The sequence below is a fragment of the Dermochelys coriacea genome, chromosome 1 (genome assembly GCF_009764565.3).
Source record: "Dermochelys coriacea isolate rDerCor1 chromosome 1, rDerCor1.pri.v4, whole genome shotgun sequence".
NCBI lineage: Eukaryota > Metazoa > Chordata > Testudines > Dermochelyidae > Dermochelys > Dermochelys coriacea.
The window spans coordinates 326,482,260-326,505,604 of NC_050068.2; the positions used below are offsets into that span (position 1 = coordinate 326,482,260).

The following is a 23,345-nucleotide window of genomic DNA, read 5'->3' on the forward strand; positions in this document are numbered from 1 at the left end:
GCTGGTGACAGTGTTTACTCACAAGATTGGATCTCAGTGAGGAAAAATATCCCAATGACTTTAGCTTGTTTGTTGTGTCCTGCATAATATCTGTGAGACCTGTGAGGGGGGAAAATGGCTGTTGCGATGGAGAGAGATGGCCGTCGTCTGATTTTGAACAGCCAGACACAAGGGCTATTAGAAGAGCTCAGCGCGGAGCTATGTGGCTGAGGAACGCATTGAAAGAGCACTTTAACAGTCAACCACAGTAATGTGGTGTGTTGGTGCTCTACCTGGCCCTGAAGTTTCAGGGTCTGTAAGGGATTGTGTAGTACTTGGTGTACACTTACAATTATTACAGTGTTTGTCACTGATCCTATGAGTGCTGTCACCCTGTACAATAAACAAGTTGTGGGTGTTTTGAGTAGTGCTAGGCATTCTACAACACATCTCCTGAAATAACACATTAACTTCCAAAAAAACTTGTTCATACCAAAACTAAAAAATACAATTAATGGAACAGAACATAACAAGGAGAAAGAACATTTATGTCTGTTTTAGTCCACTTTGGCTACCATACACTGATCTGTGTACCATACACTGAAGCTGTGGTGTCCTTACTATCCCCTGGTGTGAAATGGGAAGTATAGAGATGTGGCCCATCATGGCACGTGGAATGTTGAGGGGTGTAGGAAGCTGTTGAAATGGATTTCTCCATTGACTGTAACTGGAGGGGAACCTGTGTTTGTTAAACTTGTAGGTCAGCGAGAGTCTTGTACACAACTATGGCCATGTATACACTACAAACTTAGACAAACATCAATTATGTTGGCATAAAGCCACCGCAGTTAGTGTAGCATTTGTATTTGCTGCTGGAGAAGCTCCATTATGTCCTGGTACAGCTTCCTCTCTGTTTCCTGCTGCGACTCTTGGGCCTTTCTCCTGTATGCTTTTTCCTTCTCCATATTGTCTGCAATATTCACCATCCAGGTCCCTCTGTTCATGGTTTGGTGTAACGCTGACTTGCAAGATCTCGGCAAACATGTCCTCCCGAGTCCTGTTCTTTCTCTTCCTTATTGTGGTCAAGCGTTCAAGGCAGCAACAGGAGCAGCTACAGATAAAACATAGTTAACTTTTGCTTTCTGTTATTACTATAAATGATAAGGGTCAGAACTCCTTCCCTTGCTCCCCTAAAATTTTAAATAAGACATGCTTATGAGATTTTGGCTTTGGAGCACCTTGACATTGCACTGCTGTCCAGTCCCATGTCCCGGTCCAGACCCATGTCCAGTCTCAGTATGGCTGAGGAAGGAATTGTTCAATCGCATGAAGCAGTAAAATTTCTGCCTGTTTCCATTGGTTTGAGTACATGGAAATGTCACCAAGTACTGGCACTGTTTTCCACATGCATTGGTGATTTTTTGATCTCTCGCTCCTGAGTATCACAGGCATAAAATGCATAGCTGCTGCTGGTGTCCTGGAGCCGCTTGGGCCTGTATGCTGCTAGCTTGTTTACTGCAGTGGTGCCTGCTGAAGTCAGCACAGACTGGCATGGAAAAGTGTCCTATCATGGAGGAAGAAATAAGGCTGCTGGCCCTAGAAACTGGGAGAGGACTTTCTGTGAAAGTTTCATTGAGATCTCTCAGGAGGATACAAGGTACTTCCCTATGTACATAAACAACTTGTTCTGCAAGTCCTGTCACGTCCCCCAACCCACCAGTCCAGTCTCACCCAACAAGGGTATGAAAAGCAGATACCAACTCTACCTATTTGTTTTACGACCTCTTCTCATACAAATAAAATAATGAAAAATCTATACCTGTCCTGCTAAGTTGGACGGGGTAGCATCTGTACATTTAAACATAGTAATGAAAAATACATTCACACACTTACCCAAGATTCCTTCCCCTGCATCAAGCTCAGCTGGTGGGACTGGTTAGAGTGCGGTGGAGTCTCAAATGGTCCTAGCTCGTGGCGTAGGTGGACCCCACCAGTTGCATGTGCCCTATCTTTCTCCTCTTCGCTGTTCACAGAAGGGGTCTTTTGGCTCTGGCTCCTCCAAGGTATCCATAGTGCTCTGCAGAGCATTGGTGGAGTCTGTCAAGTATTGCAATAGGCCTGTGGCTCAGCAGCAGATCTGTTGGTCTCCCTTTGTAGTTTAGACCAGGCTAGCGAAGGACCCGTATGTTAATTTCTTTGCCATAATAAAAATCAGCCACTTTTTCCTATTGTTTTTCATCTCTTAACCAGTTTCTAATTCATGATGGTTTATAACTTCCCACCCCATGGCTACTCTAGTTTCCTTAATAGCCTCCTGTGAGGCTCGCTATGAAAGCTTATCTGGAATTTCAAAAAAATTTATTGGTTCTTTTATTTAGCCATTATTTTGACAATTTTTTAAAGAATTCTAATCAATTGAAAGAGAACAAAAAAATCATTGTTACAGAAGCTTGGTTTGTCCCCATCATCACATTAAATACTAAAATTTAATTCATAATGATTATTCCAACCAATTTACATGATACTGAAGTAAAACTCACTAAATTAACTGTAACTACTCAGAAAAGCCTGATCTCAAACAATAAACAAAAAAACCCGAGGAGTGATCCTGGGAATTAAAGATTATCACATTTGCCTCACTTGTCCTCCAGTGTAGTAAAAAGTTTTGTTTGGGAAATTGAGGGAGAAGTCCGGGCTCTGTTGAAATCAGTGACAAAATTCTCACTGACTTCAGTGTGGCCAGGATTTCTCTCTGAATATTTTTCTTTAGCAGTTTAGCCACATAATTTTTAAGTCCTTTTGGAATGGTGGTCCTGGTGACTTGGCTTTTAATGTGTTTCTTTGTTCTAGCACTTTTTTTACACCTCAGTTTCTGCCAGTATCCCCTCTTCATTATATAGAAAGAGTTAGGTGTCTCCCAGCCAGAGCTGGGTGAAATTTTCTCAAGAAATAGATTTTTTTTTTTACACTATTTATTTTATTTTTGATGCTCCAAAACTGTGAATTTGTGTCAAATTTGACATAGTTTCAGCCAACAAAAAAGCTGGAGGGAAAACTTCAGTCAAAATGTTTCATTTCTAAATAATGTTTTAGTTCAAAATTGACCAATTGAGAGAGAGAGAGGAAAAGCGCGCACACACACACACACACACACACACACACACACACACACACACACACACACACACACACACACACACACACACACACACACACACACACCTGAAAATGTCTTGTTTGAAATCTTAAGTTTTTCATCTAAACAAAACATTTAAAGAAAAAATTCATTTTGTTTAGAATCAAGCCAGATTTTTTTTCTGGATTTTTCCATTTGGTCCCTGAACTATAAAATCCATTATTAGCTCAGATCTACTTCTAGCATCTTTTACTTAGTGTCTATGCAATGTCCTTATCCTCAGTCTTCCTTAACTGTACCCTTTATGCTGTTAGTCTACCAGTCCTGCTGACTCTTTTTAAGGCTACCTGTTTTTTTTAATGTACTTGGAGATTCTTGTTTACTTTTGTGTCCTTGGCTACTTGATCTTCAAACTCTGTAGACCATATTAGACTTCCTAATTTTCATCTTTCACTCTATCTGGTGCTGGAACAGTTTTTATAGCGGGTGTATTTAGAGCCATTGAACCAAACTGTAAACCCCGTAAATAATGGAAACCCCTTCAAGCCATGGGGTGCTGCAGTACCCCCCGTATCCATAGTTCCAGCACCTGTGCTACCTGTTGTAGTTTGATGCTCTTGTCTATTGACTTCACAAGAATTGGATCCCCTTTTCTGAAGGATTCCTGTTTGGCTCAATTTCAGAGTAGCAACCGTGTTAGTCTGTATTCACAAAAAGAAAAGGAGTACTTGTGGCACCTTAGAGACTAACAAATTTATTAGAGCATAAGCTTTCGAGAGTTACAGCTCACTTCATTGGATGCATTTGGTGGAAAAAAACTGGTTTTTTTCCACTAAAGCTTATGCTCTAATAAATTTGTTACTCTAAGGTGCCACAAGTACTCCTTTTCTTTTTGTTTGGCTCAAATAACTTCTCTGTGTGTATATAAATCTCCCCACTGTATTTTCCACCGAATGCATCCGATGAAGTGAGCTGTAGCTCACGAAAGCTTATGCTCTAATAAATTTGTTAGTCTCTAAGGTGCCACAAGTACTCCTTTTCTTTTTGCGAATACAGACTAACACGGCTGCTACTCTGAAACCGGTTAGATAATACAGTGCTTAAAATGGCGGCAGCTTTTCCATACAGGGCCTCCCAATGTTTATTTTGGTGCTGAAATAGTATTGGTAACAGTGGGGAGAATTCTACATGATATTTCTAGTGTAGACAGGATCTACTGTAACTTAGAGTTGTACAAGGGCTCATTCAAGAGCTATTACTCAGGACAAAGTAGAGAATAGCCTCCTCTGTGTGTTCTAGAATTTGCTAGTTCAAGAAGTCATCTGAAGAAACTGCCTCTGTAAACTTTTCCCTTTGATAATGTTTAACTAGTTTGTTCCGAGTAGTGGTATTTAAGTCAATTTTCAGACAAGTTTGAGAGGATTATATCCCCCTCACTGTTGACAAAGCTCAGTGTGATACAATCCGCAATCTCTAAATTACACTGCAAACATCATAGGTACCAGCCATGCTAGCAACAAAATTGTTTTAGCTATCTTGTAACCATTTCTGACTTTAATGCCTTATTACTTCTCTTTGTAGTTAAATTTTTTTTGTTCTTTAATCAAATTTAATTAAGTGTTGTGAACTGTGTGGGTAACTCTATTTAAGGTGGCAAGTTGTATATTTTTCCCTTACAGGGACAACAGACCTGAAATATCTGAACTGTCCAGGATAGGGCAGGACAGTATAGAATACCCTTTTGGGAGAAGGAAAAGGTGGGAATTCAGGACTGGGAATGTGTTGGGGTCACCCTGCAAGTAATAACTAAAGCTAGTGGGAGACTGAATGAGACTGGTTTTTCTGACAAGCTGTTGGGGGCAGCGTTTACTCTGGGGGAATTCTGCATCACTGTGCACATGCATATTTAATGAGCCCTGCAGATTTCCAATTTTTTGCACAGAAAAAAGCTTCTGCCAAATGTTGCTGCAGTTCTGCCTTTTGCCCACCAGAGGGTGCTGTGGCAATAGAACAAAGTTGCAGCTACCTGCCCGCAATGGAAGAGAGCTTCCTTTGCAGCGCTTGTCAGGCCAGGTCAGGAGATAGACTGTGGGGTTCGGGGGGGGGGATGGTATATGTGTAACATGGGCTCAGAAGGGCTAGTGGGGGAGGACAGACTGGGGCAGGAGCTGAATTGGAGTGGAGATAGACACATGGGGAAGTGGGGCAGAGTTACATAGAGACAGGGCAGTGGCCTCGTCAGGGCACAGACACGTGGGGGCAAGGGGGGGAGTACAGGGAGACCTAGGGACAGGGGAATGGCTGGGAGGGGACACAGACCCGGGGAGGTGGGGCAGAGCTACATAGGGACGGGAGTGTCTGGGTGAGGGCACAGACACATGGATGGGGCAGATGTGCTGGACTGAATGGGAGAGGCTAGGGGTCAGCCAGGGTCTGCATGGGGGAAGCTCCCCAACAATCCCCCCGCTCCCCAAAAAAAACCACAACCAAACCCTGTTCCATACTTTTCCCACCCATACCAACAGCCCTCCAAAGTTCACACCTAGGCTCCTTCCCAGCAATTTACTTCCCTCTCCCTTAGCTCCTCTGTTACTCCTGACTCCCCCAAGCCTTTGCATTGCTTCTGAGGGGTGGGGGGAATTATTACTCAGAGTTCTGTATTAATATGCCTAGTAAGGAATCTATTTGTCAAAAAAGATTTCCTGAATCTTTTTTGTTGTCTGTCTTGTTGCAGACATACTTGCTGACAGGTTTTTGAAATAAATGACCAAAAAGAATTGAAACTGGTGTGATTATATTGTTTTTTACAAAATATGCAGAATTTTAAAATTGTGCACAGAACTTTTAATTTTGTTGCAGAATTTTTAGGCACAGAATTCCACCAGGAATCAGAGTTGCTAAACCAGAGTTGTGGGCCATATGCACTCAGGGTGTGACCTTCATGCTGGCAGGCTGCTTATGAGTGGCCCAGGTAGGAGTTACATCAGCAAGGTATTGTAAGACACCCTACAATTTTGAGTGTCTTACAATACTCTCTGTGATCTGGATTGCACCCTGAAATGTCATAGTGGTATAAGCACTGGTATTAGTTTTAGGTGAGTCTCAAGTATGGTGGCTCGGGAACAGTCCAAGGAAGGTTACAGTTTTCGGTTTGCTTATTTGGGGGTGAGTGATGGAGAACAGAAGCAGGGGTCAGATAAGTAAAGAAACATATGCCCCAAAACAACAAAAAATGGAAGAATTGTGCGCTAATCAGTGCATATTCCTTGGTGGAAAAAAGACAGGAATTGAGAAACCTCTTCATATATTATAACAAAGCCAACAGAGGGCAGGCAGTTTACCAGGACTTACCTGAGGCCGCAGAGTCTACAGCATTGGGAGGAAAGATTTCCCCAGCTAACAAGGGAGCCTAGAATGGATGTGGTTGGGGAGAAGGGGAGGGAGGGAGAGAGAAACTGCAGCAGGAAACCTTCCAAATCCAATGTAAATGGGAAGAGAATGAAAAGGAACAGAGACAAAGAGCATGAGCATCAAAAGTGGCAAACAGAGATGAGAGCTAAGGAGAGGGGGAGGCAGGACAGCAACAGGAAGAAGCACACCCTCAGAGAGAGGAGCAAGAAGCAGCTGCCTATCAACATAAAACAGATGTACAAAATAAATCAAACTGGAGGGGACAGGACCCACAAGCCATGAAGCCCATCAACAAAGCTAAAGAAGAGATAGAGATGGAGACACAGTATAATCTGGAGATGATGGCAAGGCATGGACAGATTCCACTGTCTCCAGTCACTTCTTTCATCCAAGGAACATTCAGCTGGGACAAGTTGTGCCCTGCATACAAGGAATTGCACTGTATTGAAGAATACCTTACTACTTTTGAAAGGCTTTATGTGAGGTTCCAGAGGATGAGAAAGTCCACACACTGATTGCAAAACACTCTGGTGAAGCTTTAAATGTATTCAAAGAAATGCCAATTGATGAAGCTTTGAAATATCCTGACTTTTTACAAGCTCTTTTGCAAAGATTCAAATCGCCCCTGAAGTGAAGGTTGAAATTTAGGTATGAGTCATTGTGAACATGCCTATAAAATGGGTAAAGGGGGAAGAGGGCTGAGGAATATGACCAATTGTTTGAGCTCTTTGTGCAAGAATATTTCCGAAGGATATGTACTGAGGAGGTCAAAATGTATTATGTAGGGCTGTCAAATGATTAAAAAAATGAGTAGCACTGTTAAATAATAATAGAATACCATTTATTTAAATATTTTGATGTTTTCTACGTTTTCAATTAGAACACAGAATACAAAGTTCAGAGTAGCAGCCGTGTTGGTCTGTATTCGCAAAAAGAAAAGGAGTACCCGTGGCACCTTAGAGACTAACAAATTTATTAGAGCATAAGCTTTCGTGAGCTACAGCTCACTTAAGTGTACAGTACTCATCAAAAATAGTATTTGCACTGTAATAAAACAAAAGAAATAGTATTTTTAATTCACCTAATACAAGTACTGTAGTGCAATCTCTTTATCATGAAAGTTGAACTTACAAATATAGAATTATGTACAAAAAACTGCATTAAAAATAAAACAAAGTAAGATTTTAGTCTGCAAGTCCACTCAGTCCTACTTCTTGTTCAGCCAATTGCTCAGATAAACGAGTTTGTTTACTTTTTTTAGGAGATAATGCTGCCCGCTTCTTGTTTACAAGGTCACCAGAAAGTGAGAACAGGTGTTCACACGGCACTGTTTTAGCTGGCATTGCAAGATATTTACATGCCAGCTGCGCTAAAGATTCATATGTACCTTCATACTTCAACCACTGTGCCAGGAGACATGCGTTCATGCTGATGATGGGTTCTGCGCAATAACAGTCCAAAGCAGTACGGACCGATGCATGTTCATTTTCATTATCTGAGTCAGATGCCACCAGCAGAAGGTTGAGAGAGAGAGGTGTGTGTTGTTTGTTTGGTTTTTTTTTTTTTTTAATCAGGTTCTGTAGTTTCTGCATTGGAGCATTGCTCTTTTAAGTCTTCTGAAAGCATGCTCCACACCTCATCCCTCTCAGATTTTGGAATGCATTTCAGATTCTTAAACCTTGGGTGGAGTGCTGTAGCTATCTTTAGAAATCTCACGTTGGTACTTCCTTTGCGTTTTGTGACATCTGCATTGAAAGTGTTTTTAAAACGAACATGTGCTAGATCATCATCCAAGATTGCTGTGAACATGAAATATATGGTGGAATGCTGGTAAAATAGCAGGGGGCATACAATTCTCCCCCACGGAGTTCAGTCGCAAATTTAACGCCTTTTAATAAAAACAAAAAAACAAACCTCATCAGCATGGAAGCATGTCCTCTGGAATGGTGGCCGAAGCATGAAAGGGCATACAAATGTTTAGCATATCTGGCACGTTAATACCTTACAATGCCAGCTACAAATGTGTCATGTAAATGCCTGTTCTCACTTTCTGGTGACGTTGTAAATAAGAAGAGGGCAGCATTATCTCCTATAAATAATGTAAACAAAGTTGTTTGTCTTAGCAATTGGCTGAACAAGAAGTAGGATTGAGTGGACTTGTAGGTTATAAAGTTTTTTACTTTTTTTGGGGGGGGGGCAGTAATGTAACCAAACGTAGAATTTTTTTGTAAGCTGCACTTTCACGATAAAGCGATTGCACTACAGTACTTGTATGAGGTGAATTTTGTCTCAACTTTACAGTGCAAATATTCATCAGAAATATATATTTTGGTTTCAGTTACAACACAGAATACCATATATATATATATATAATGAAAATGTAGAAAAACATCCAAAATATTTAATAAATTTCAATTGGTATTTAACAGTGCGATTAAGACTGCGATTAATCGACAGCCCTAGTATTATGGGATGAGTCTTTACTTTTTTGTACAGGAGTGGCCATTCTGGCAGATTCTTTTGTATGAGCCAAAATATGTAATGAGTGCAAGACAGAGAAGGAGGGATGCAAACCTGGTGTAAAGCTTTTACCTCATTTTACCTCTGGGAAGGAGAAGAGTGGCTGGGAGAGCACAGGTCCTCGAGGTATCTGTAGGTCCTCTGTAGTTTTTGTGAGGCTTGACCCTACGAAGAGAGATATGAAATTTATTGAAATTGCCAATTAATGGTAGAGTGAATGGTAAAAAATGCATAGGGTGGAGATACTCTGGTGCACAAATCTCTCTACTCGGGGAGAGTGTGGTCCAAAAGACTGACATGTTACCTGGCCAGAAGGTAGAGCTTCTGAGGGAAACCTAAAATGCCTGTGCCTTTGGCTAAGGTTCATTTGGAATGGGAAGATTTAAAGGGTGACTTCACTGTGGGCATGCTGAATAGTATGCCTATGGAAATACTTGTGGGAATGATTTTGCATATGACTAAGGCTTTTAATGTTAGGTTTCAGAGTACCAGCCATGTTAGTCTGTATCTGTAAAAAGCAAAGGAGTACTTGTGGCACCTTGGAGACGGACAAATTTATTAGAGCATAAGCTTTCGAAAGCTTATGTTGTAATAAATTTGTTAATCTGTAAGGTGCCACAAGTACTCCTTTGCTTTTAATGTTGTAACTTGTGGGAAAAGGGAATATTGTGCTGAGATTCCAGAGGAAAATGGTAAAGTCCCAGAAATTGCTGAGAGGAGAGACGAAGGTGCTTCCTGGCCCGCTGTCACAGAAGGGGGGGGGGGGGGGAAGTCAGCATATTCCCAGATGTGGGAGGGGTTGAGACCAGCTCCTGCATGGCACAGAAAAGTAGTATGCCCTATGGGAGAAAGCTTCTTCTGTAACACAGGTCAATTTCTATCCCAGTTGTCAGTTGCCAGCATTTTGAAGATGAACAAAGGGGAGACCCCACTCTAGAGAGCATAAGAGGATGTCTCCTAGAGAGTCCCAGAAAGGGGAAATAGGAAAGGTGGTTGTTTTTTTTGAAGAAGGGAGACACTACAGGGAAGCTCCTATGGGAGAAAACCCCTTGAAAACACTACAAGCAGGTAATTGTGCCTGGCCAGGACTGTGGGGAATTAATGTTTCTAGCCTGTGATTTTCCTTTTGCCAATCATTTGGGGGCAAGAGAATCTGAGAGGTTTAAAAAAATTTTTTTTTCTCTACTGGCCAGGGATACAGAATGAAGAATTATTGCAGGTCTTGTGAATTATGACCAAAAAAAGGGAAGGACCTTTCAGACAACAGAAAGTTCCCATATGTTGCTGGCCTGTAAAAGAAGACATTTTATACAGTATCAGTGGACCTTGTGGGTCCTGTGCCTATCCAAAAGGGAAAGAACTATATCCCGTTGGTAGTGGATTTTGTCACTAGATATCCTGAAGCAATTGCTCTGACTAACATAGAAGCTGATTCTGTGACTCAAGTCCGGTTCACTATTTTTAGCAGAGTGGGTTTCCTTAAAGGGATTTTATCTGACCGCGAGTCCTATTTCATGTCTCGGCTATTCAGTGAGCTATGGAAGTTGTGTGGGGTGAAACAACTGAAGGCATCCCCATATCATCCAGAGGCAAATGGTCTGGTGAAATTCAGTGGAACTCTTCAATCTGTGCTGGGAATGTATGCAAAGAAGAGTTCAAGACTGGGACGAATTGTTGCATTATTTGCTATTCTCTTACAGAGAGGTACCCCAAAAATCAACAAGGTTCTTCCCCATTTGATCTCCTGCATGGAAGGAATATTAGAGGACCTTTAGATCTCAGACTCCTGGGAATTGGACACTGAGGCAAAAGAAGAGCAGTAATAGAATATGTACAAAGGTTCAGAAAAGAGTTTGCCATGATTGGCCTGTCACAATAAACAATACCCAACGAAAGGTGTGCTATGATTAACTTACATGTAAATGCTCTTTTGAAATAGGAGATTTGGTGTTAGTTTTAAGCCCTGTGGAAAAAATACAAAATTCTTAGGAACGATCTTTTGAGGTATCAGGAGAGGCGAATGAAGACACATATGTTAAAAAGCCTCATGGTAATGCTGTCCTACAACTAGTACATGTAAACTGACCCAAGGCTGCAGAGCTGGGGTGACACAGCCTCACTGATTGCCCTCTAAAATATCATAGACTCCAGTCAGCCTAATTTCAGTTAGCTTAATTTCAATACCTGGAAAGATAATAGAACAAATTTATTAAACTATGCATTTATAAGCATCTAGAGGATAATAGGGAATAGTCAATAAATCATGCCAAGTCAACCTAATTTCTGTCTTTGAGAGGGTTAGTGGATGGAGGGGAAGCTGTGGATGTGGTACCTTGATTTTAGTAAGGCTTTTGACACATTTCCACATGACATTGTCCTCTTGGCTTACTGTCAAACTGGAAGGATGTATCTAGTGGGGTCTGGTACTAGTCAAAATTTACATTAGTGACATGCTTAATGGAATGGAGAATATGCTTATGAAATATGTGGCTACACCAAGCTGGGAAAGATTGCTAGCACTTGTAAGTGTAAGATTACAATTCAAAAGGACCTTGACAAATTGGAGAATTGGTTGGAAATCAACAAGACATAATTCAGTAAAAACAAGTGCAAAGAGCAGTATTTAGGATGAAAAAATCAAATCCTCAAGTACAAAATGAGGAAACACTGGCTAGGTGGATACTGCTGGAAAGGATATGGAGGTTATAATGGATCACAAATTGAATGAGTCAACAGAGTTACAATTGTGAAAATGGCTTTAATATTCTGGGGTACATTAACAGGAACGTCGTGTAAGATGCGGAATGTAATTGTCGTCCTCTTCTTGGCACTGGTGAGGCCTCAGCTGGAATACTATCCATTTCTGGGTGCTACTTTAAGAAAGATGTCCAGAGGAGAGCAACAAAAATGATAGGAGGTTTAGCAAATGTGACTTAAGAGGAAAGGCTTAAAAAGCTAGTTGTCGTTAGTCTGGAGAAAAGACAATGAAGGACGGATCTGATAAATCTTCAGATATGTTAAGTGTTATAAAGATGGTGGTGATCAGTTGGTCTTCATGTCCACTGAAGGCAGGACAAGAAATAATTGCCTTAATCTGCAGCATAGGAGATTTTGGTTAGATGCCAGGAAAAATTTTCTAACTAAAAGGATAATTAATCTCCCTGGCTACTGGACTAGAGCCTAATTGTTTAGCAAACCAATTTACAACATTTTTTTTTTTTTAAAAACCTTAATAAAGTCCTTTTCTAAAACTTTTGATAAAGCTGTTAGGCCAAGCCAAACTGACCTCTGTGCTCCCAGAGAAAGTGATTGTTAGCCAAATAATTTTTAAACATTGTTTCCAACTGGCTAGATCTGTAGTTGAAAATCCTGCCAAATGTGGCTACCCATTCTTCTCCTTCTCTCTGCCCCAACTACTGTTGAAGCTAGTTACATCAGTAAGACAATATATTCTAGCATCCATTAAAATAAGGTGCCTATCGTGCTAGCTTATGCCAGGCGTCAAACTCATGGGCCTTGTTGGTGCTGGAGAAATTTTCAATTAACTACAACAGGGTCTGATGCGAGTTTAGGTGAACTTTTGGGAGTCCCATTGTAAACAAATTTCTGCTGACCAGATATATCTTTGGTGTACACAGAGGTAACCATTTTTATCATCTGTCTCGCCTTCTGTTAACACGTTTGAACCTTGCTAGGCACCAGGAATGATCCTGAATCTAGTTCTGCTTGGGTGTGTCTCCTCTTGAGAGTGTGTTAAAACAACTCTGGAATGATTAAAGTGGATGGGCTATATAGTTTTGAAAGCCGTTTCATTAACAGGCTTAAAGTCTGTTGGGTTCCTCTAGATTATGCTAGTGTGGCATTAGTTTTTTGTTTTTTTGTTTTTCTTTTTCAAAGAAAACATTGCTGGCTTTCTAAGGCCAGGTCTATACTACCACTTACTTTGCTATAACTTATGTCATTCAGAGGTCTGAATAAGCCAGCCCTGAGCGACATAAATTACACAGACCTAAGCGCTGATGTGGACAGTGCTATGTTGATGGGAGAGCTTCTCCTGCTGACATACTATCACCTTTCGCGGAGGTGGATTTATTATGTTGACAGGAGAGCTCGCTAGACACACTACAGCAGCGCAGCTGCACCAATTTAGCACTTCAAGTGTAGACTAGTCCTTAGTCTGTGTGACTGCAGTATTTACTTCAGTATCGTTTCCTTTCATTTATGGTGAATATCTATGTATTTCATCTCAAAGTTGTATTTAGCCGCTTCTCAGAGCTGGTTTGCCCACAGTTTGAGCTTCAATTTAACAATCTAGTTTAGTTAAATTGGGTGTTGCATCAGAGTCTTTGCTCAAGTTGCAGTTTAGACTTTGTCTACATATCACCGTGTCACAGGGTGGGTATACCCTTAGGGTAGGCAAGGAAGGGTTTTTTAGCCCTGCGGCTGAGTCCTAATGACCACCCTAAGCCTCAGGGCTGCATGGCCTAGTGCTGGAGCCAGTATGGCAGCCCTCCTCCGCGGGGCCTATTGGCCAGGGCCAGTATGGCAGCCCTCCTCTGCGGGGTCAAGGGGGAAATGGGCTGCCAGGCCGAGGTGGGTGGTGGCCAGGGTAGGGGACCTGGGCCCTCCCTGCTCCACCCATGGCCCTGATAGCGGCAAACTGATTTCTCACTTGGTCATCAGGGATTCATCCAAAACATGATTTCTTTGTCCCAGTTTAACCACTGGACCAATATCTAGTTCCCCATGGCTACTTCCAACTCTATTTTCCAGCACTGCCATCTACAGGTCTCCTGGGTCTCTGGGATCATCGGTTGGCAAAGCTCCCAATGGTTCCATCTACTCTTGGGCTTCTGTGGGCAGCTGGGCATGCTCCTGGATCCATTTGTTTGTTTTGACATCTGGGGCTCCAGCAGCTCCCGGGAAGGAGCCTGCAGTGTGCAATCTCCTTCTTCAGTGATCAGGGGAGACTGAGCTGGGCTGCTCCCTTTTATACTGAGGCTCCAGTTGGAGCATGCCCAGCAGTGGTGAGGCGGCGTGTCTTCCTCTGCCTACAATAGGGGGTTAACCCTTTCTCATCTAGCGTGGGCTGGTACACCCCATCACACGCCAAGTCTGATTTAACAGTGTGAGATCATTGAGATATATTTTTCTTTTGAAGGTCCTTGCCTGATTACCTTGAGTTTTTCTATTGAACTGCATAGTTACTTTTTTCAGAGTAGCAGCCGTGTTAGTCTGTATTTGCAAAAAGAAAAGGAGTACTTGTGGCACCTTAGAGACTAACCAATTTATTTGAGCATAAGCTTTCATGAGCTACAGCTCACTTCATCGGATGCATTCGGTGGAAAATACAGTACTGTATTTTCCACCGAATGCATCCGATGAAGTGAGCTGTAGCTCATGAAAGCTTATGCTCAAATAAATTGGTTAGTCTCTGAGCATAAGCTTTCATGAGCTGTATCAGTCAGTACTGTATTTTCCACCGAATGCATCCGATGAAGTGAGAAGTGAGCTGTAGCTCACGAAAGCTTATGCTCAAATAAATTGGTTAGTCTCTAAGGTGCCACAAGTCCTCCTTTTTCTTTTTATAGTTACTTTTGTTATCAAAAGTTCGTCGTCGTAGGTCATTTTAAATTTGAGTGCTCTGTCCCTTTATATCAACAAATCTTCATCCCTAATCAGTCACCTACAAGTCTCTACCATTTGCAAAATGTATCAAGTTACTCCTGGGTGACAGAATAGTCAACAGTAATTTTTTCCTAAACTGGTCTGTAGGACACATGGAAACTCAGGTGAGATGTTCTCCACATCTCACTCAGTTATTCTGAATGTAGGGTTTTTTTCAGTGTCTTGCATTTTCTCTTGTCTACCTGGAAATGGAAAAAAGTGATTGTAACATTCTTTTGACATTTTTATAGTCAAGTGCCTTATGATACTGATTTTTATTGCTTTCTTTGTTGTCTGTATCCTTTCTGCAGTGTTTTTATTCACTAATGTTTTGTCCTTCTCAAAGCTGTGTTCTACTAAACACAATCTCTGTATTATTCTTGCTGATTGTCACAATGGTGATTTGTATTTACTTGTAAATACATGGTAAAGTCTACAGGCCCTAACGAGATTGAGGCTCTGTTATGTTGGGTATTTGTACAGACACTTGGGGAATGTCTACATTGTGAAGTTGTTGACAAAACTTCTGTCTTTCATGGGTACTTAAAGGCCCCTCCCCCCCGCAAAAGACAAAAGTTTTGCCATCGCAAGTGGCAGCGTGAACGCGGCTTTGCTGGCAGGAGCGCTCTCCTGCCGACAAAGCTAATGCCATTCGTGCTGACAAAGAGTGTTTACACACGCTGACTTTTAGCGATAAGGCTGTGTCATGTAGACAAGCACTTAGTAGGATACAGTCCCTACCCCAAGAAGCTTACCGTGGAATATATGAGGCTGAAAGAGTGGGCTAAAGAAAGGACTAATGTCCTCATTTTACAGATGAGGAACAGAATGATTTAGAGATTTGACCAATTTCACACCGGCAGAGCTTAAAATTGAACCGGATCTCCTGAGATCCAGTGCCACATCTTAACCACAAGACCAGCCTTCCCCTCTGCTTAACTTCTAACATGTTAATATAGTTTGACTATAATAAACAATTAGAACTGCATAGCCTCGAAGTGCTATACTTTCCATTTTTCTGAACAATGAAGTGTGCTAGGCACCTTACAAGGACGCATTCTATACTTTGAAGATCTTTCAATCTTCAAATAAGACAAAGCAAGTGAGAACAATGAACAACATCAGTTTTAATATGTGGGAGGGAGCATACATTGCATATGTCGTGCTACAAATATAATGCAATGATTACTTAAGTATGCTGACAGGTTTCAGAGTAGCAGCAGTGTTAGTCTGTATCCACAAAAAGAACAGGCTTGTGGCACCTTAGAGACTAACAAATTTATTTGAGCATAAGCTTTTGTGGGCTATAACCCACATCATTGGATGCATAGAATGGAACATATAGTAAGAAGATATTTATACACTAATTGAATCTATTTCCCCATGTTGAGTATCCTCACACCTTCGTGTCAACTGTCCGAAATGGGCCATCTTGATTATTACTTCAAAAGGTTTGTTTTTTCTCCTGTTGATAATAGCTCCTCTTAATTAATTAACCTCTTAAAGCTGATACTTCCACCTTTTCATGTTCTCTGTATGTACAAATATCTTCTTACTATATGTTCCATTCTATGCAACCGATGAAGTGGGCTGTAGCCCAGGAAAGTTTATGCTCAAATAAATGTTAGTCTCTAAGGTGCCACAAGTACTACTGTTTTTTAACTGAAGTATAATGTGTCTTAAAATTACAAAGACATATATACCTTGTTCAGTCCATTTAAATTATTTCTTAGTACCCAGTGATCAAGATAAAAAATTTTAACCTTAGAAATTTAATTGAGCTTGAAATCTGTCAATGACTTTTTAAATATTTGAGGCTATGTAATTGACTATTACATTACACAGCATTTCTCTGTGACTATAACTCTCCAAGGATTTAAAACTAAATGAAAAGGTTTTCTTTGGGAAGCAGCTTGGTATATATCTTCAGGTAAGGGAATATTTTTCCCAAAGAAACTTAAGAGGGGAAAATCCATTAACTTTGATATTTTTGAATAAAAAACTAATCTGGTTATTAGTAATCCTGTCTGACTTCAGCCTGCAAACTGTAGTTTACACTTTTTGCACCTTATTCTGTGATCACATTGCATATTTCAAGCTAAGCAGCATTGTGCCAGTTTAGTATTTCTTTGGGAAACTTCCAAAGAACACTTTCTGTAGATGGAGCAGGAAGTAGTGTTTCCGATTCATTATGACCTTGTTCTCACTAAGGCTGTGTATATACTGCGCAGCTTACAGTGGCACAGGTGTGCTGCTAAAGCCTTACCACTGTAAGGCACATGTTGTAGCCACTCTGTCATCCAAAGAGAGCTCTCCTGCTGACAAAAGAAAACCATCCCCAATGAGGGGGAGTCGCGTTGTTGGCAGGAGAGCGTCTCCTGCTGACAAAGCGCTGTCCACACCGGCGCTTGTCATCGGTAAAACTTCTGTCAGTCTGGGGGGTGGTTCTTCCCCGCCCCCCCCCCCCCCACACCCTGGAGCAACAACAGTTTTACAGACGAAAGTGTAGTGTAGATATAGAAGCAGCTTGGGATCTTTCAGGTTGCAGTACAAAATCTAGGTACCAGTAGGTACTGGATCAGAGCCCAGTATAAGTATAGTTAAAATAGTAGGTGTAAATACTAAATTTCAGTATGCAGACAAACTTAATATCCATCACGCTACGGTGATGTAAATCAACAAAACCAGAAAAATGCCTAATGAAGGATCTAATCCTGCAAATTTACACACGCACTAGAAAGTTAATCACATGATTAGTCCCATTCACTTCAGTGTGAAACCTGTCTGGCACAGAATATTAAACATCCAATATCTTGTAATAGCCAAACCTGTTGTTGGTTCCATGCATCCTCTTTTCTTAAAGATCAAGTAATATAATTTTAGTGATCAAACATATTTGTTTATGTATAAACATTAAGTGGAAGTAAGTGTTCAATATACCTTAATTTTTTTCAAATCCTTCCAATTGTAGCACTTTTTCTTCCATACAGGTGTAATTATGCTTGAAGAATTGTTCAGTAAAAGTGGCAATGTCTTTTAAATTCTATATAATGTTTTCTGACTTCTCAAATTAAAACATATCATTTTCCTTGGCTGAATCTAAAAATCCAGTTGTTTGTTGTTCTGACATCTCAGGTAATGCACATTTTGCATTTGGAGTAATTGTGTTTGATACTTGAGCCAGCTTATGATCCTTTAGCTGTATTGGTTCTGCAGTACTTTCATTATTTGAAGTAAATCCAGATACTTAAATACTCTGCCATACTGCCCATGCTTAAAACTTGGGGTTTGAATTTTCCAAGGCCAAAGATGAATAAAAACTTTCATTTTTTATACTTTTTGTGATTTTATTAAACATTCCCTTACAGCATTGGATACCCAAACGCAACAGCATTGTGCTGGTATATGAAAACCAGAAAGTGAAACTGGCCAGTCTAGTTCACTGTCCAAGCTCAGTGAAATGCAAAAAATAGAACAGCATAAATGATGATGAAAAGGAAAATTGGATTTTTAAAATCTTTTAATCTACAGTTTTAGTAATACAGGTAAGGGAAAAATTAAATATTTAATCTTGAAAGTGTCAGATACTTATTGGAAAATAAGCTGGGAAACACTTTTATAAAAGATATAACAAAACAGAAAAATACTTAAGAATTATCACTTCAGTGTCTTTAAAATCCTCTTAATTTGGAAGTAGTAGCAGGGGAAAAATTATTTATAATACCTTGTTCAAACCTAGAAATCTGTCTTCATAGAGATATCCAAACACATCTTGCACTTTTCCTCCAATTTTCTGTCCTGAGCAGTGATGACACCTCTCCTTTCTTATATATTTTTTTTCTGCTGTAAAGCGTGTAGGTGTATATTAGTGTATGGTGTATAAGTATATATTCTGACAGAGCAAAAAATTGTGAAAATTAGCTGATTTATGACATTTAGATAGTAGAATTTGTAAACCAGCCCAAGTTTTCCAATTTACACCATCGTATACCCTTCCTATCTTACATGCAGCTGTAGGTTGTATGTGTAATTTTAACACTTTAAGAGGAATACCAGCTTTGCAAGTTAAAGGCTAAAATGGCCCATCTATGGGAAAGGAAGAAATAGTTACTTGAAGTATAATAGATCTGTATAATGTACATGCTAAGATAGTTCCCATCAGTATTTGATAGAATGCTAGGCACATTTATAACCTTTTGTGTTCACATGCTCAGCTCCCACTAAACATTCACTGTTGGAGTGGAAGATAAGCTTTTATGGAAAGTTTGAGCAAAATCCCTTTAGTAATTTCAGTGGGGAAAATACGACTTTTCCGTTGAAGAAGAAAATCAACCCACTTATTTCACACAACTAGCAGCAATAACTGTGGCTAGAGAGCTGGCATGGACATAATCAGAGCTAGAAAAATCTACTCCTCTGTTCACCCAGGATAGATGGGAAGCTTTTTTGGGTAAGTGCCATCAGCTTCTTCAGAATCTGAACTGCTTAAAGAACTGTTTCTAGCCTTATGACTATGATAACCTGCAAATGTGAATTGAGCATAAACCGAAGCAGTGCTAACTTCTCAACAGGCAAACATCTTCCGTTCCACTGCTGCTACCAGGTTTGCAAAGGCACAGCAGAACGAAAACTGACCAGTCTTGTCACTTTTCATTGCTGCTATTCAAAACTCAGGTCAGTTTCACTCTGCTGATATAGGGAAACCTACTGTATGAGTAGAAGCAGAGGTGGGCACTAAAGCTATTTATTAGACAGAAACATTGGAAAACAGATGGGGAAAGGAGTAAAATAGGAGAAATTGGGTTGAGCAATCAGAAATCCAAGGGAGGGGTAAACCGGTAGAGAGATCCCGCAACCATCCTCCCAGCTACTAGTATGGATGTAGTGGGGAAATGAGAGAATGTTCCTCATTTCTAGCCTGAAAGAGTTGGGGTCATTCCAAAGTCATATGTAGAGAAGGAACTCTGCTGAAAACTCTAACGAGTCTTGTTTGTTTGTGATCTCTTGTCTGTTCTGTGGTGGTGTACTTTTTGAGCTCTTACTGAGGTTTTTCTTAATGTAGGTTACACATTATAAGCAATATCCACCTAATACAAGCAAAGTTTATTCCTACTTTGAATGTCGTGAAAAGAAGACTGAGAACTCCAGATTAAAGAAGGTGAAATATGAGGAAACAGTTTTTTACGGGTTGCAGTACATTCTAAATAAGTACTTAAAAGGTATTTGTCTCATAATTTCAGCAAAAACATAAATCTCCATATTTTTCTCCAAACTTCTTGAATTCTGATAGTTGAAGCAGTTTTTGGATTATTTTAGCTCAGTGTTTGTTTTTTAAATTTGAAATCTCATTTTATTCTCATGACTCTCAAAAAGAGATGTCATCTTTCATAAAATGGTCTTCTACATTCAGTGCCTTCTATTTTTGTTAGGTATCAGAGATATTCAGCAAACTAAAAACTACAAAAATGAATAACAAGTATTTTTATCTTTGAAGATGTTAGTGTTTTAGATAAATGGTCATCTGAAACATCAAAACTTAAAAGATCAGAACCAAAGATAAGTTACCTGGAATCATTAAAAAAGGTAGCAACACCACTCTCTCTTTGAGAGTCAATTAAGATTTGGAGGAAAATAAGTTTTATGTTCAAAACTTGAAAAATGTACAGTCTGTATTTGCTAATTATATGCATGTTTTAGTAACTTGTGTTTAAGTGTATTTTCCTTTAAATCTAGTAATGATCTATAACAATTTTAATTGTGTGGTAGCTAAGTGTGCATTTTTCTCCCAGACCACTTAAGTGTACATCTTAAAACTTCACATTGCATTATAAACTCGTGTTTGGAGGTACAATTTGTTTTTTGCACTTCAAGTAAAAACCATGTATTGTGATTCTTCCTGTAATTTCATTTTCTGTTATACCAAAAAATATTTTTCCTTCATCATTGGTCTCAGACTGTGTGGCATTGGTGGAGTCTTGGTTAGGATTTGCAATCTCAGTTCTTGCCAAATGTTGGCACTCCAGTAAAAAAATCATTTGGCAATCCCATATCATTCACTGTGAAAAGCGTAGGGTCTGAACTTCCTCTTTTTTTTTTACCTCCTTGAATTAGGAAAATTGTCTCAAAATAATCACAGCATGATCAGTATACTTAGTCTCCAAAATCTCATTCTGGGGTGGGTTGGCAGAGACTAGCTGACATTACTATAACAGCTCCTATAGAGATCGAAAGGATTACAGAACACTACTAAACTTAATTCATTTTAGCATTTATGGAATGTGCCAGGTTAATAGTCCTGTAGATTGAAGTCCCCTGTTTAGCCACAAAAAGAGTATGACAGAGGCAATAGCATTGCAAGCTTCCTCAGAGTGTCCTGCTAAGGTGCCTCAATCCTGTTTTTGAAGGGATCATCAGTGTGGAGGAACGTAGCTTCTTATCCACGCTAATTCAGACTTTGGGTGCTTTACTGAGTGTTGTGACTCCTTCTCTGGGAATTGTGTTGAGGGCATCAACGCATTTCATGTAGATGCTGACCAGCCATCCGTTGATGATGACCTCAAATTATTACCACCCTGAGCTGAATTTGAACTACTGATCTATAAGTGAAAGGTCTTCTATTCCAATACCAATTTTCTTAGCCATCCTGTCTCTCTTACAATACAACTTTAAAGCCAAAAATGATGCTTGTAAGCATAGCATTTGCTATTACATGTTTGCCCTTCAAAAGCTCTTTGGACACAAAGTAACTTTTTCATGTCTGGGAGGAGTCTTTGATAATGAAAGCCTCATCTTTTATTTATTCATAAAGAGCTGCTTAATAATGCTTGGCATTAAAAAATTATCACGTTGTCTGAACTTACTTTTAAGCTATTTTTCATTGCAGGCAAAGTGATAACCAAAGAGAAAATCCAGGAAGCCAAAGAGGTATACAGGGAGCATTTTCAAGATGATGTCTTCAATGAAAAGGGATGGAGCTATATTCTTGAGGTACAAAATATTCTTGAGGTATATTTTAATTCACGGTAATTCTAGGTAGAATTTGTGAATCGGAGGATTAGTTATTTCCGTCTTTAGGATCACTGCTGTAGTCTGCAAGGACTAGCAGCTGTCACAGAATAATCAAATAATTGTAAATCCATGAAGCAAAGTAGTTTTCATCCTTACAAATTCCAAATATGGCTTTGTGGGTAATAGGGATTTATTGCTGCCGTCACCTGCTAGTATGAGTTGGGGCTCGTTGGCAAATTTCAATATGTAATACAATATTTAGTGCCTGGTTATGTCATTTAAATCACTTTCTCTAATTAATCATAGTAGTGCTTTCTGCATTAGAAGAAAAGCTACAACTTTTTGCATGAGCAAATAGTAAATGGAGAAAATACATTTTAATTGTTATATGAAAATCGGGTGTCTAAATTTTGTCGTGCTACTTAAAATAAGTTTCTCTATGAGATATAGAGAATAGTTAGAAGTTATTTTGGAGATTTTGTCTCAGAAAAATTATCTTTGAAAATGTTTTCTTAATGTATAATTTTTTTTCAAAGAAATGAGAGCTTTTTCCCTTTTAAGTGTGGGCAGATTTGTTCCAGACTTTCCACTCCCTGAAGCTTGCTGCCTTTCCAATTTTTATGATAGACTAAACTATTTCTTCGAAAGCATTGCATATTTCATTAGTGATCGTGACTGCGGTATTTGATGGTATGTGGGTATGAACATATTGGCGTGTCTGGATGTCCTTCAGCAACCAAAATGGACAATAAGAATGGAAATTCTCCACTTTCACAAAGTGTAACATTAGTGACCAGATGAATCAAACTATTTTTCTCCATTCTACCATTAACTCAAGAATGCTAAAGTGTGTGTGTGTGTGTGTGTGTGTCCACTTCTGTTCATAGATCCTTTGAATACATTAAGATTTTTCCATATTACTTCTCCTCCTGAAGAGAACCAGAACTTATTTTACTGTTTAATCACTTGGTTTCCTTTTTCCTCTTTAGTTTGTCCCTTTTTAACACCATTAGCTCACCAATAAATAATTTAAAGCCTTATTGTAAGACAGTCTTTACTAGGCTTCTGTCTTGGGAGGTTGTAATAGGCTGGGTCATCTTTGGTCAGTCTGGTTAACTGGTTCCTTGCAGTATATAAATATGATAAGGCTCTTAAACAGGAAAGGACTCAGATGATACTTCTAAAACTCTAGTGATTTCTTGGAAATACCTGGATTTCTTGGATGCATCTCCATGAGAAAGTGAAGCAGTGAGGGCAAAAGATCTATCTGGCTTTAAGATTCTACTCGATAAGTTTATGGAGGAGATGGTATGATGGGATAATGTGATTTTGGTAATTAATTGATCTTTAAATATTCAGGATAAATAGGTCTAATCCCCTGAGATGGGATATTAGATGGGTGGGATCTGAGTTACCCAGGAAAGAATTTTCTGTAGTATCTGGCTGATGAATCTTGCCCATATGCTCAGGGTTTAACTGATCGCCATATTTGGGGTCGGGAAGGAATTTTCCTCCAGGGCAGATTGGAAGAGGCCCTGGAGGTTTTTTGCCTTCCTCTGTAGTATGGGGCACGGGTCACTTGAGGGAGGATTCTCTGCTCCTTGAAGTCTTTAAACCATGATTT

The 23,345-nt window shown here is 39.8% G+C and overlaps 1 protein-coding gene across 8 annotated transcripts in view; it reads left to right on the plus strand.

The window, feature by feature from the left end:
- Nucleotides 1-23,345, plus strand: part of NAMPT (nicotinamide phosphoribosyltransferase) — a 62,134-nt gene that overhangs the window by 8,439 nt on the left and 30,350 nt on the right. For 4 of the 8 annotated variants that reach the window (XM_043497144.1, XM_043497146.1, XM_043497118.1 and 1 more), the window contains exons 2-4: nucleotides 19,285-19,387; nucleotides 19,776-19,932; nucleotides 21,597-21,700. In XM_043497144.1, coding sequence (XP_043353079.1) covers nucleotides 19,285-19,387; nucleotides 19,776-19,932; nucleotides 21,597-21,700 — 364 coding nt within the window. Of the gene's footprint in view, nucleotides 1-18,927; nucleotides 19,164-19,284; nucleotides 19,388-19,775; nucleotides 19,933-21,596; nucleotides 21,701-23,345 lie in introns of all 8 variants that reach the window. The other 4 variants (XM_043497124.1, XM_038400994.2, XM_038401003.2 and 1 more) reach the window with 2 other exon arrangements.